At 45.2% G+C, this 15314-nt stretch overlaps 1 protein-coding gene across 4 annotated transcripts in view; it reads left to right on the top strand.

Moving 5' to 3' along the window:
• The window catches only part of LOC106577504 (ankyrin-2), a 262877-nt gene that overhangs the window by 126849 nt on the left and 120714 nt on the right, over positions 1–15314 (top strand). The window contains exon 1 of one of the 4 annotated variants that reach the window (XM_082965067.1): positions 1442–2952. The exons of 2 other annotated variants lie outside the window; for them this stretch is intronic. In XM_082965067.1, coding sequence (XP_082821193.1) covers positions 2818–2952 — 135 coding nt within the window. In that variant the 5' untranslated portion in view covers positions 1442–2817. Of the gene's footprint in view, positions 1–1441; positions 2953–15314 lie in introns of those variants that run through there. One more of the 4 variants, XM_082965073.1, reaches the window with a different exon arrangement.

Raw genomic sequence — 15314 nt, 5'->3', positions numbered from 1 at the left:
ATGGACATTTAAATGCAATCCTGTAGAATGAACCCGTATGTAATCTATACGTACATCGTAAGTGTTTTATATACATATCCGGAGGACATGAGATGAGAGTGGTGCTTCGCCAATCCCCATGCAATTACCCAGAAACAGCTGACTACGTGCATCTATTTTTGGATGAACTCAATGTAATTATGTAATGGCCACCAGGGGGCACCATGGTATAGCAGCAGTAACTGTAAGAGGCTACTGCATGGGAGAAGCTGTGTGAGGAAAAAAAAAAACACAACCATAATTGAACCTCAAAGGGCTACTGCTGGAAACGGTGAAACGTGTAGTGTTGTGTGGGTTGTAAGGCAATGCACAGCAGGTGACGTCAATGAGTACGTGATCCTTGTTTCAAATAATGGGATTCCAAACAGCAAGGGACGGGTGAGAGTGGTACTCCACTGCCGTCTGTGTATGTTTCGAGAGGGTCAAATGTGGGTGTACTCCATTCTATTGTACTACAATGTGAAGTTGCCAGTGAACTTTCCCCCATTTGTTCTCTTTGCCAGCATTGCTTTCAGCACCATGGACAAGGCTTAACATTAAAATACACACACGATTTGACATTGAAGTCTCATACAAGTCATGTATAAGTCAGTAGGGATACAATACAAAGTGCTCTCCGTGGTGCTGAAATGAAGCCGGGAACATTCACTGTCAGAAAGGAGGGTCTAAACCGTCATACTTCATAACAAAACACTAGATGAATGATAGTTTATGTACCTTACGTACAATTTAGTAATGCTTTGATTCATGTTAAGCTGCAGTAGATACCTACAGGCCACGATTGCTACAGAGGATGAGCTAGTTGGAATACAGTGTTACCCAGAAGGATTCTCTCTGTGAGAAATAATATTGCGCTCACTGTTTTGTTCCTAAGAGAGGAGAGGAGGCTGATTTATCACATGGACTGTATACAATGACATTGAATAGGGTTGTGGAGGGGGGTGGGTCCATTCCTCTCTCTTCCTCTCTGCCTTTCTCTTCCTTATCAATCTCTTTTCCCACCCTGTCTTTCTTCTGTTCCTTTATCTTCCTCTCCATCCCTCCATCCTTCCCTCTCATTTGATGTCTTCTCTGGTTTCACCCTCAACCTCTATATTAAACAGATTTCTATCTCTCTCTCTCTCTCTCTCTCTCTCTCTCTCTCTCTCTCCGCTCATTCCAGTCTCTCTCTTTCCCCCCTCTCGCCCTCTCCCCCTCTCTTTCCCCCCCCCTCTCTCTCTCTCTCTCTCTCTCTCTCTCTCTCTCATTCCAGTCTCTCTCTTTCCCCCCTCTCGCCCTCTCTCTCTCTCTCTCTCTCTCTCTCTCTCTCTCTCTCTCGCTCATTCTCTCTCTCTGTCCTGGTGCAACACTAGGTCCACTGACCCTTTGCCAGCACCGCGGGTAACCTGAACCAACCGTGATCTCTCTCACTCTCTCTCTCTCTCTCTCTCTGTCTCTCTCTCGCTCTCTCTCAGTAAGCTGTGTTGGGTGTGAGAGTGATGTAGGAGTGGATTCCAGTGTAGTGGCACTAGCTACTAGGTCCAGCTGGGGCTGCCTGGCTGGTACAGACACAATATGGCCACAGCTGCTGCTTCTTCACAACCAACACACACTTATGTCACTCGCTTTACTCCAGGCATGTAGAGATCATCCAAACATATTTAAGCCTACATATGTGGGAAAACAACATGTAAATGCAGTCATATATGTGCATATTAAATTAACTACACGTGAGATAATGTCACATTCAGTTCTTAAACCCACACATGCCATTGCATGTTGGTATTTTCATGTTTGGCTGGGGATTGTTATTTTATTGTGTTGCTATTTCCTATTTCTTACTTTTTAACTTTGCATTGTTGGGAAAGGGCTTGTAAGTAAACATTTCACGGTAAGGTTTACACCCGTTGTATTCGGCGCATGTGACAAATAAAATTTGATTTTATTCATGGCTCCAGGCAAAGAAATGTGTGTGTGTGTGACAGTAAGGGGGAAATCTGACGTGTGTGTGTGTGTGTGTGTATGTGTGAGTGAGTGAGTGTGTGAGCTCGAGCTGTGAAATCTGCAGCAGCAGCTCACAGTCATCAAGGCGGACTTTGCCATTTCCCACTAATGTAGGGGGGAAGTAAGGGATTGGATGGAGATTTCCTCTATCTCCTCTGTGTCCCCCTCTTGATTCGGCTCACATGGTTCCTTCCACCTTCCAACCAAAGAACAGCGAGTTATGCTCTCAACCACCGTAGCCCCCTTCCCCAACCCTTTCTCTCCATCCCCTTCCTCTCTCTCTCTCTATCTGCAATATCAATGAGTGAAGTCTTGTTGTTGGGATGACTGACTGACAGATCCCAAACCTGAAGCTTCCCACAGCAGCTGACAGCTCCGCAATTACAGCGGGAGGGGAGGATCTCTCTCTCGCTCTCTCTCTCTCTGCCCACACATCCACACTCCAAACGTCAGATGCGGTGTTCAAGGGAGTGGGGCGCTGCGTGCAGGGCTAGACCAGTTCATATGTGGTGGTGACGGCTGGAGGCATAGAGGACTAGCGGCTACACCTCTCTCTCTCTCTCTGTTTCTCTCTTATTTCCGTCCTCCTCCTCTGCTTTCCTTCAGAGTCGTGGTGGCGGACGACTCAGCTTGAGCGTCTGCCTGCCCTCTGGCGGAAAGTCGCCCGCTTGGAATCTACTGAATCAAATTATTTTCAGCCCTTCGCCGGCGTTCATATCTTTGGGACTCTGGGGGGGAATTTTTAAAAGGTGATTTGGTGTCGGTTTTTCTGGAAGTAGGAGGTAGCGGGCTGACATGGCACACGCTGCAGCCCACATTAAGAAGGCCAGGGTGGAGCTGGTGGAGCAGCAAGGTCCTGACCTGAAGGCTCTGGAGAAAGCCCGCCAGAGGAGGATTCGCTCCCGGGAACGGGCAGAGCGCAAACGCAAGGTACGAGGGATAGACAGTTCGATACCCATCATGCTTCGCCTTCATCTGCCCATCCTCATATCAACACCTCCTGATCATTACCTGTCGCGTCTTCGCGTACCTGCTCATCCTGCCATCATCATCAACGTCATCCAGGTATGAGGACGAATACCTATCTTCCACCATTCCACCCAACTTCCATATCTGAAACCAAGCTATGACCGAGTCCACCCAGGTGTGAGGAGCCATCCTTCGGTGATCTCTCTACTATGTGTCTTTTTAGATCCACCACCGCCTAGACCATCACCTCCACTGCTTACCTGGTCATCTCACCCACCGTGACCACGATCAAGGAATGAGGAATACCCATTCTTCGGCTGCCATCTCTCTCGTTTTCTCTCTGCCACAACCCTGGCTACTAGCCTGGTCTCTTGTCCAACCAATAGCATCACGAACCATCAACATTTGCCACTTGAATCCACCCTAACCATCACTACCTTACCATCCCCACTCCAGTAACACATTTGAGTCTTCTGACGTCACCAGTTTCTGTCACCATTCATCATTCTCTGTCATCATCATGTCACCTTCTCATCATTCGTCAATCACTCCCCTGTCACAATGTCCCCCATGCTCCAACCTGACTCCAGGGGTGTCACCCTCCCCACATCCATGCCCGGAAAGGTGTCCATCTCTGCCCGTGGACAGGCATCCTCCCTGGGCATCCTCCTTTGGCACCAGTCCCTATCTCAGTGTGCCTATGCTGTAGTCTCCTGGTGCAGTGTCAGTGAGTGCGCAGTACCTTTCGACCCTATTCCCCAAGCTGATTGAAGTATAAATGCAGTGTCTCATTTTACTGTATTTCGTGTACTTCCCCTGATAGTAGTTGCACAGTTTGTGTACTATATTGCACTGGTTCTGTATGTTGAGGTGGTCCATGATCAATCCTGCCTGGGTGCCAGCCTGTTTCTCCTCTCCTGCTAACTCCTTATGGAACGGTCACGTCAGGCTTGACAATGGCGACGGAGTAGGCAAAAAGCACAAACAGATCTGGGACCAGGCTATGTTCAATGTGTGTTGACCAATCAAAGTGAGGTGTGTTCACGATCACCACTATACATCTCTGTTCTCTAAGGGAGGGGCAGACGTGCAGGTGTGTGTGGAGGGAGGAGGACAGGGCGGGATGGGGACTAATGTGTGTCAGTACATGGTGTGCTTACATGGTGTGCTTACTGTATTGACTGTGACTTGCCATGCTTAGAGTGACACCCCTGGGTTCAGGTATAGATCGTGTGTGTGTGTGTGTGTGTGTGTGTGTGTGTGTGTGTGTGTGTGTGTGTGTGTGTGTGTGTGTGTGTGTGTGTGTGTGTGTGTGTGTGTGTGTGTGTGTGTGTGTGTGTGTGTGTGTGTGTGCGCTTGCTATTTTTCAGTTTCTTCCCAAGCACACAGTGTCCATAGACAGATGAATGCCTTGGCTGTTTCTTAGGAGATCGATGCAGCAGTATTGGAAAATATCACTTGCTCACATTGCAATTCATGACTTATTTTGAGCCTGTACTACCTTGGCCACTGCCATGGTGTGACATTTGTGTGTTCATTGAAGTATTACTCAATCCATATTTTGTGCCATGTATATTTTCGGAGTGTGTGTGTGGTTGTTTTTCCATCTGTCCAATTGATAATGCCAACAGAATAGAAGAAGCAGCAACATTCATTGATAAACTAACCACCCAGAATAGACTAGTCTGATTCAGATAACACACCCTACGTGGCAAAACTAAATACTGTTGTTTGTTTTTAGCGAGGTTTTACCCTTTTACCTGCCTGTTGGGGCGATTTTATCTGTGTTGTTTTTGTGTATTTGCCTGTCCCCCTCTGTAGGCTACTGTTGTTATTGACTGCCGTTTGAGGAGATTATCAGTGGGATTATTGGTCTGCTCTCTCGTAGAGGAGGACTCTAGCTCTAATGGCCTTATTCTAAAATGGATTAAATAAAACAATTTCTTTAATCAATCTACACACAATACTCCATAATGACAAAGCGAAAGCATGTTTTTAAACATTTTAGCGAATGTATAAAAAATGTATAACAGAAATACCTTATTTACGTAAGTATTCAGACCCTTTCCCCTTTGAGACTCTAAATTGAGCTCAGGTGCATCCTGTTTCCATTGATCATCCTTGAGATGTTTCGACAACTTGATTGGAGTCCACCTGTGGTAAATTCAGTTGATTGGTCATGATTTGGGAAGGCACACACCTTTCTATATAAGGTCACCAAGGCTCTTCTTAGAGCAATCGGGGGAGAAGGGACTTTGGTCAACCAGAGATATTCGATCGGGTTCAAGTCCGAGCTCCAGCTGGGATGGTGCCAGGTTTCCTCCAGACGGGACTCTTGGGATTCAGGCCAGGAGTTCAATTTTGGTTTCATCAGACCAGAGAATATTGTTTCTCATGGTCTGAGAATATTTCGGTGCCTTTTGGTAAACTCCAAGCAGGCTGTAGCCAGGCAGAAACTCTTTATGCGCCCAGTCATTCGCCCATACGACCCCATCCAGACCCAGATTGCTCCACAGTTGCCCCGGTGCCTTTGATAGTTTGCAGATGAACTGCCGCTGTTGTTGTGTGTTTGCGTTCAGTGGCAGGGCGGCAAAGCAACGAGAGAGTTTGCGTGCTGTATAATTCTCCTTCTTGGATGGAGATATGATCACTGGCAGCTCAGTTATCCCCCTCTCTCCTCCATGCCCAAAATGTATGCACGCATTAGATAAGTCACTTTGGATAGAAGTATCTGATAAATTGCACATACTGTATTGTAATAATTTATTATATATTTCTGGTGACCATGAGAGGTGTATGTGAGGTAAGTGTCACTATTAAATCAAATCTACTACTTTGAGTAGTCTACCATTACATTATGAATTCATTGTTGACCAGGCTCTGTACTGTAGTAACCAGGATTTTATTACTGACTACAGTAGAGCCAGTACGTCCGACAGTGGCCTACCACATTATGCAGTATGAAGAAGAGACACAGTGTAAATACCCATCAATGTTCCTGTGGCTGTGTCGTGTCAGAGTGGCGATGGAGAGGAGGAGCAGAGGAGAGGAGCAACAGGAGAGCAGCAGGCAGCAGGTGTCTCCCTGCACTGCGGACACTGGTCAACTCTCTCTCCCTATATACCCTTGCTTTCTCTCTCTCTCTCTCGTGCTCTCTCTCTTTCTCATTCTCTCCCTCTCTCCCTCTCTCTCTCTGTCTCTCTCTCCCTTTATTCCCTCTCATTCTCTCCCTCTCTCCCTCTCTCGCTCTCTCTCTCTCTCTCCCTTTATTCCCTCTCCCTCTCATTCTCTCTCTCTCTCTCTCTCTCTCTCTCTTGCTTTCTCTCTTTCTCATGCTCTCTCTCCCGCTCATTCTCTCTTTCTCTCTCGCGCTCTCTCTCTTCTTCTCTCCCTCCTCCTTTCCCTCCTTCTCTCCCTCTCCCTACATAAACTCGTGTCCGTCAGGGAAATGACTGACTTGGTGCACCACTAGCCTCTAAGCAGACGTTCTCCTCTCAGTATAAATTTCCTAGTGGAGCTTCTCTTCATCCTCGTCTGTGTTACCAAATAGCACAAAGAACAGATGTTGTCATTGTGAGTGCCATGGCTGTCATTTCGTTAATTCACCTTTGTGTCTGGACTCAACTACTGGTTTGGAGATCAGAGTCTGTGGGTGTGTGTGGGTGCAGGCTTGTACGTGCGCGCACGTGTTTGCGCATGCACGTAGCACTCCTTCATCTCCTCAATGGTCTGTGCTGGCAGCAGTGTGTCAAACCCAGTTCTCTCTCTCTCTCTCTCTCTTTCTCTTTCTCTCTTTCTCACCACCCTGTCCAACAGAGGGAAGGAGAAGATCGATTCAGTGGGAAAACGTCCCGTGTCTCCAACCAGGAGGCCCGGTCCTCGCCCATCATCCCAGTGTAGCTCTGTAGCGTCCTCTGTGTGTTAGTGGTGTATTACCACCGTCCTGTGGAAAAGGTAGCCAATGCGAGGAAACTATGGTTCTACCTGCAACCAAGAAGGGTTCTTCAAAAGGGTTATCCTATTGGGACAGCCAAAGAACGCTTTAAGGTTCTAGATGGCAACTTTTTTGGTGTACTTTGAGTTGAAACACATCCAGTATTATTCGTTACAGTATGAGCTTGCAGATTCCCTCACTGCGTCATCGTACTGTGGTTAGTATGACTGCGTGGCAGAGCAGCACCTGTACACCCCATCTCACTGTGGAGCAGTAACCCACAGGACAAGTGAGGCTACAGTGAAACTGCTCACCCCAGTATTATACCCCTCACTCTCTCTCTTCCCTCTACATCTGCAATAAGGCTGCCTCCACTCATATGCGTATAATGTGAAAAGGAATTAACCATTTCATCTAAGTAGGGAGGAAGTCCACTGTGTTTCCTTTCTCCGGGCCTATGTTACACACACATGCTCCTGTATGTTTATGGATTGTGGGACCCATACACGCCGGATCCAAAAGAACCAGGCGGGGAGGAGGGGGGGATACCACCGCTGTGCTTAACCCAGGGAAAGGCACCCGTGTTGGGGTAGAGGGACCAGGATTTTCACCTGGATGTGGAGATATGGAGGATGATGTGGAGATGTCCTTGGTAAAAGCTGTGCTGATGAATAATTGCTGCCACCTACAGTCGATACAGTAACGCACACATACCAACTTAGTACACACACACAGAGACACACACGCGCACACATCCATGCGCATGCATACTGGGGCATGCAGACTGGCACAAACACACACACCGTCTATCCATATTGCCTGCAGTATATTACTTAATAATCATGATATTGGCACATGTTACAGAGTGCCTCAGTCAGTTCTCACCGACCTTGAAAAAATGCGGGCTCCCTGCACTGCGGAGTAGTACTTTGTGGAATCCAAAACGCTGCTTATATTGTCAGAGTCAGAAAATCGATATCTGTGTTCTGAATAGCTTTTCCTCAGACAGGCGTTGCCTTGACACCTCTTCACTAAAGAGCTTCTCATGCTAATCAAATCACACGTTGTATTCTTATGCTTTGATCTCCGCCCTGGTAAATATAACCAAGCCGAGTTATGGACATGCTTAGAGTTGCTAAGTGAAATTGATAGATTGATGAGTACATCAACTGTCCCCACATAAAGAATAGTAGTACAGTTTCATCTAAAGTAGTCAGAAGTGTGCGTGTGCCAGCATATGTGTGTGTATCATAAGGATAGACATGTAGTATAATTTGTGTAATCTGCCCCTTGGACCCTGGGAAGTTCAATACTAATCTCTCTGCTTTGTCTGTTCGATGGTCTTTTATGTCCGTTATATTCTGCATAGTGCTTCTCAGAGTTGATCTCTGTACTGCAATGTGCTGGAGTGACTGAGGTATACAGATCTGCAATTCTACTGTCAATTCCAGTACATGTATGTTGCTGTGCTAGGTAGTGCGTTATTACATACAGGAACGTGTATCTTAGCACACCCACTTACAGAAGTGTAGGTTATCGCTGAAGGAAGAGGTATGATATGTAGGCTTGTACAAGACAAGGCTCGACGAAGGTTGTACATTTTGTTTTTTTTTGGCCGAAATGGCCAGAGCTGCGAGAGCGAGAGAATATATAATATAATTCAGTGGTAGCTGAGCTGGATACCAGGCAGGTGTTGACCTGCCTGCATGTGGGTGTGTGTGAGTCACAGGAGAGGTGCACCTGTTGTCTACCACAGTACATTATCCTGCTCCAGTATTCATCCTGTCTCTATTTGCTGGTGGTCATGATGGTGTTAGTACTGACCTATAGTTTCTGTGAAGAGGAATACTCACTGAAGGGGAACTCCAGCGTTATGGACATTACATTTGGATACAAATTAACAACTTTAATGTCTCACCGAATGGACAAACAAAATCTAAATGTAACTTTTGATGTGTGTGTCTATTGTACCCCTTGGGGGGGGGGGGGGGGGGATTGTTTACCCAAACAAGTGGACTTCTTAATATTGGCATGTTGGAGAAAATAGCTAATAAGAAGCATTATAGCACGCGCTCCAGCAGGTATATCTCCCTGGTCACCCCTAAAGCCAACTCCTCCTTTGGTCGTCTCTCCTTCCAGTTCTCTGCTGCCAATGACTGGAACGAACTACAAAAATCTCTGAAACTGGAAACACTTATCTCCCTCACTAGCTTTAAGCACCAGCTATCAGAGCAGCTCCCAGATCACTGCACCTGTACATAGCCCATCTATAATTTAGCCCAAACTACTACCTCTTCCCCTACTGTATTTATTTATTTTATTTATTTTGCTCCTTTGCACCATATTATTTATATTTTTAACTTTGAACTTTCTTCAAATTACAAATCTACCATTCCAGTGTTTTACTTGCTATACTTTATTTACTTTGCCACCATGGCCGTTTTTTGCCTTTACCTCCCTTATCTCACATCATTTACTCACATTGTATATAGTCTTATTTTTTTTTCTACTGTATCATTGATTGTATGTTGTTTTACTCCATGTGTAACTCTGTGTTTTTGTATGTTGTCGAACTGCTTTGCTTTATCTTGGCCAGGTCGCAATTGTAAATGAGAACTTGTTCTCAACTTGCCTACCTGGTTAAATAAAAGTGAAATAAAATAAATTAAAAAACTATGGATGCTACATAAAATGGACAAGCTTTTTGGCGAGACTAAATGTCACGTTTGTCGTATGAAGGAGTGGACCAAGGCGCAGCGCGTGTATCGCTCCAACATTTTTATTTAACAGTGAAACTATGCAAGACATACAATAAACTAATAAACAAAAAACAACAAACCAAAATAATCTCCCACAAAACCTAGTGGGAAAAACAACAACTTAAATATGATCCCCAATTAGAGACAACGATGACCAGCTGCCTCTAATTGGAGATCATCCCAAAAAACAACAACATAGAAATACAGAAACTAGAACCACCCAACATAGAAAATAAACCTAGACAAAACCCCCTGTCACGCCCTGACCTACTCTACCATAGAAAATAAAAGCTTTCTATGGTCAGGACGTGACACTAAACATATTAGCAAACGTCTGTGAGTGTGTAAGTCTCAGGTCAAAACATGGATAGCCATTTTGAAGAAAAGGCATGGCTGAACACAAAAAACGATAATTTTGATAAGACTGTCATTTCCATTAATAATTTAGAGAGGAAAAACAACCGTTATGGATGTTACGCCCTCCGTTATGGATGTTACGCCCTCCGTTATGGATGTTACGCCCTCCGTTATGCATGTTACGCCCTCCGTTATGCATGTTGCGCCCTCCGTTATGGATGTTGCGCCCTCCGTTATGGATGTTGCGCCCTCCGTTATGGATGTTGCGCCCTCCGTTATGGATGTTGCGCCCTCCGTTATGGATGTTACGCCCTCCGTTATGCATGTTACGCCCTCCGTTATGCATGTTGCGCCCTCCGTTATGGATGTTGCGCCCTCCGTTATGGATGTTGCGCCCTCCGTTATGGATGTTGCGCCCTCCGTTATGGATGTTGCGCCCTCCGTTATGGATGTTGCGCCCTCCGTTATGGATGTTGCGCCCTCCGTTATGGATGTTACGCCCTCCGTTATCCTCTCTGGGCTAGGTGGGACGCTTGCGTCCCACCTACTCAACAGCCAGTGTAATCCCGTGGCGCGATATTCAAATACCTCAAAAATGCAAAAACTTCAATTTTTCAAACATATGACTATTTTACACCATTTTAAAGACAAGACTCTCGTTAATCTAACCACACTGTCCGATTTCAAAAAGGCTTTACAACGAAAGCAAAACATTAGATTATGTCAGCAGAGTACCCAGCCAGAAATAATCAGACACCCATTTTTCAAGCTAGCATATAATGTCACATAAACCCAAACCACAGCTAAATGCAGCACTAACCTTTGATGATCTTCATCAGATGACAACCCTAGGACATTATGTTATACAATACATGCATGTTTTGTTCAATCAAGTTCATATTTATATCAAAAACCAGCTTTTTACATTAGCATGTGACTAGCATGTGACTAGCATTCCCACCGAACACTGCCGGTGAATTTACGAAATTACTCACGATAAACGTTCACAAAAAACATAACAATTATTTTAAGAATTATAGATACAGAACTCCTCTATGCACTCGCTATGTCCGATTTTAAAATAGCTTTTCGGTGAAAGCACATTTTGCAATATTCTCAGTAGATAGCCCGGCATCACAGGGCTAGCTATTTAGACACCCAGCAAGTTTAGCACTCACCAAAGTCAGATTTACTATAAGAAAAATGTTATTACCTTTGCTGTTCTTCGTCAGAATGCACTCCCAGGACTTCTACTTCAATAACAAATGTTGGTTTGGTCCCAAATAATCCATTGTTATATCCAAATAGCGGCGTTTTGTTCGTGCGTTCAAGACACTATCCGAAAGGGTAAATAAGGGTGACGAGCACGGCGCATTTCGTGACAAAAAAATTCTAAATATTCCATTACCGTACTTCGAAGCATGTCAACCGCTGTTTAAAATCAATTTTTATGCAATTTTTCTCGTAAAAAAGCGATAATTTTCCGGCCGGGAAAGCGTGTATACGTACAAAGAGAGAGAAAATAAAAACATCTCGTGCCCTCGTGCACGAGCCTGAGTCTCAGAGTACTCTGACCGGCCACTATCCAAACGCGATAATGTGTTTCAGCCAGAGGCTGCCTCGATATCGTTCAGCTTTTTCCCGGGCTCTCAGGGCCTATGGGAGCCGTAGGAAGTGTCACGTTATAGCAAAGATCCTCAGTCTTCAATAAAAAGAGCCAAGATGAACAACAACTTGTCAGACAGGCCACTTCCTGTTCAGAATCTTCTCAGGTTTTTGCCTGCCATATGAGTTCTGTTATACTCACAGACACCATTCAAACGGTTTTAGAAACTTTAGGGTGTTTTCTATCCAAAGCCAATAATTATATGCATATTCTAGTTACTGGGCAGGAGTAGTAACCAGATTAAATCGGGTACGTTTTTTATCCGGCCGTGTCAATACTGCCTCCTAGCCCTAACAGGTTATGGATGTTACAGATATCATTACGCTGAAAAAGGATACTGACAACGAAAGGAGAGAAACCAACTATAGACCATATCAACATTGAGGAAAGTTTGCTTTACAGAGAACATTTCATGATGATCCGTTGTAAGGTACATGTTTGACAAAAACGTTTCCTAAAACAACGCCATGGACGATACTGTTTTATGTACCGATTATTCAATACAAGAGCTAGGTAATGTTCATAAGAATATCTTTTTATTTTTTTATTTATTTATTTATTTCACCTTTATTTAACCAGGTAGGCAAGTTGAGAACAAGTTCTCATTTACAATTGCGACCTGGCCAAGATAAAGCAAAGCAGTTCGACAACATACAAAAACACAGAGTTACACATGGAGTAAAACAACATACAATCAATGATGCAGTAGAAGAAAAAAAAATAAGACTATATACAATGTGAGCAAATGATGTGAGATAAGGGAGGTAAAGGCAAAAAAAATGCCATGGTGGCAAAGTAAATAAAGTATAGCAAGAAAAACACTGGAATGGTAGATTTGTAGTTTGAAGAAAGTTCAGAGATAAAATATAAATAATATGGTGCAAAGGAGCAAAATAAATAAAATAAATAAATACAGTAGGGGAAGAGGTAGTAGTTTGGGCTAAATTATAGATGGGCTATGTACAGGTGCAGTGATCTGTGAGCTGCTCTGACAGCTGGTGCTTAAAGCTAGTGAGGGAGATAAGTGTTTCCAGTTTCAGAGATTTTTGTAGTTCGTTCCAGTCATTGGCAGCAGAGAACTGGAAGGAGAGACGACCAAAGGAGGAGTTGGCTTTAGGGGTGACCAGAGAGATATACCTGCTGGAGCGCGTGCTACAGGTGGGTGCTGCTATGGTGACCAGTGAGCGGAGATAAGGGGGGACTTTACCTAGCAGGGTCTTGTAGATGACCTGGAGCCAATGTGTTTGGCGACGATTATGAAGCGAAGGCCAGCCAACGAGAGCGTACAGGTCGCAGTGGTGGGTAGTATATGGGGCTTTGGTGACAAAACGGATGGCACTGTGATAGACTGCATCCAGCTTGTTGAGTAGGGTATTGGAAGCTATTTTGTAAATGACATCGCCGAAGTCGAGGATTGGTAGGATGGTCAGTTTTACGAGGGTATGTTTGGCAGCATGAGCGAAGGATGCTTTGTTGCGAAATAGGAAGCCAATTCGAGATTTCACTTTGGATTGGAGATGATTGATGTGAGTCTGGAAGGAGAGTTTACAGTCTAACCAGACACCTAGGTATTTGTAGTTGTCCACAAATTCTAAGTTAGAACCGTCCAGAGAAGTGATGCTGGACAGGCGGGCAGGTGCAGGCAGCGATCGGTTGAAGAGCATGCATTTAGTTTTACTTGTGTTTAGGAGCAGTTGGAGACCACGGAAGGAGAGTTGAATGGCATTGAAGCTCGTCTGGAGGGTTGTTAACACAGTGTCCAAAGAAGGGCCAGAAGTGTACAGAATGGTGTCGTCTGCGTAGAGGTGGATCAGAGATTCACCAGCAGCAAGAGCGACATCATTTATGTATACAGAGAAAAGAGTTGGCCCAAGAATTGAACCCTGTGGTACCCCCATAGAGACTGCCAGAGGTCCAGACAGTAGGCCCTCCGATTTGACACACTGAACTCTGTCAGAGAAGTAGTTGGTGAACCAGGCGACGCAATCGTTTGAGAAACCAAGGCTACTGAGTCTGCCGATGAGGATGTGGTGATTAACAGAGTCAAAAGCTTTGGCCAGGTCAATGAATACGGCAGCACAGTATTGTTTCTTATCGATGGCGGTTACGATGTCGTTTAGGACCTTGAGCGTGGCTGAGGTGCACCCATGACCAGCTCTGAAACCAGATTGCATAGCGGAGAGGGTGCGGTGGGATTCGAAATGGTCGGTAATCTGTTTGTTGACTTGGCTTTCGAAGACCTTAGAAAGGCAGGGTAGGATGGATATAGATCTGTAGCAATTTGGGTCAAGAGTGTCACCTCCTTTGAAGAGGGGGATGACAGCAGCTGCTTTCCAATCTATGGGAATCTCAGACGACACGAAAGAGAGGTTGAACAGGCTAGTAATAGGGGTTGCAATAATTTCGGCAGATAATTTTAGAAAGAAAGGGTCCAGATTGTCAAGCCCAGCTGATTTGTAGGGGTCCAGATTTTGCAGCTCTTTCAGAACATCAGCTGAATGGATTTGGGAGAAGGAGAAATGGGGGAGGCTTGGGCGAGTAGCTGTGGGGGGTGCAGTGCTGTTGAATGCAGTAGGGGTAGTTAGGTGGAAAGCATGGCCAGCCGTAGAAAAATGCTTGTTGAAATTCTCAATTATAGTGGGCTTATCGGTGGTGACAGAGTTTCCTATCCTCAGTGCAGTGGGCAGTTGGGAGGAGGTGTTCTTATTCTCCATGGACTTTACAATGTCCCAGAACTTTTTAGAGTTGGAGTTGCACGAAGCGAATTTCTGTTTGAAAAAGCTAGCCTTGGTGTTTCTAACTGCCTGTGTGTATTGGTTTCTAACTTCCCTAAAAAGTTGCATATCGCGGGGGCAGTTCGATGCTAATGCAGAACGCCACAGGATATTTTTGTGTTGGTTAAGGGCAGTCAGGTCTGGGGAGAACCAAGGGCTATATCTGTTCCTGGTTCTACATTTCTTGAAAGGGGCATGCTTATTTAAGATGGAGAGGAAGGCATTTAAAAAAAATATCCAGGCATCCTCTACTGACGGGATGAGGTCAATATCCTTCCAGGATACCAGGGCCAGGTCGATTAGAAAGGCTTGCTCGTTGAAATGTTTCAGGGAGCGTTTGACAGTGATGAGTGGAGGTTGTTTGACCGCTGACCCATTACGGGTGCAGGCAATGAGGCAGTGATCGCTGAGATCTTGGTTGAAAACAGCAGAGGTGTATTTAGAGGGCACGTTGGTTAGGATGATATCTATGAGGGTGCCAGTGTTTGCGGCTTTGGGGTTGTACCTGGTGGGTTCATTAATAATTTGTGTGAGATTGAGGGCATCAAGCTTGGATTGTAGGATGGCTGGGGTGTTAAGCATGTCCCAGTTTAGGTCACCTAGTAGCACGAGCTCTGAAGATAGATGAGGGGCAATCAGTTCACATATGGTGTCCAGAGCACAACTAGGGGCCAAGGGGGGTCTATAGCAGGCGGCAACGGTGAGAGACTTGTTTTTGGAGAGGTGGATTTTTAAAAGTAGAAGTTCAAATTGTTTGGGTACAGACCTGGATAGCTGGACAGAACTCTGCAGGCTATCTCTGCAGTAGATTGCAACACCGCCCCCTTTGGTCG

This window comes from Salmo salar, chromosome 18, assembly GCF_965601325.2.
Source record: "Salmo salar chromosome 18, fSalSal1, whole genome shotgun sequence".
Lineage (NCBI taxonomy): Eukaryota > Metazoa > Chordata > Actinopteri > Salmoniformes > Salmonidae > Salmo > Salmo salar.
This window is presented reverse-complemented; position numbering and strand designations above follow the sequence as displayed.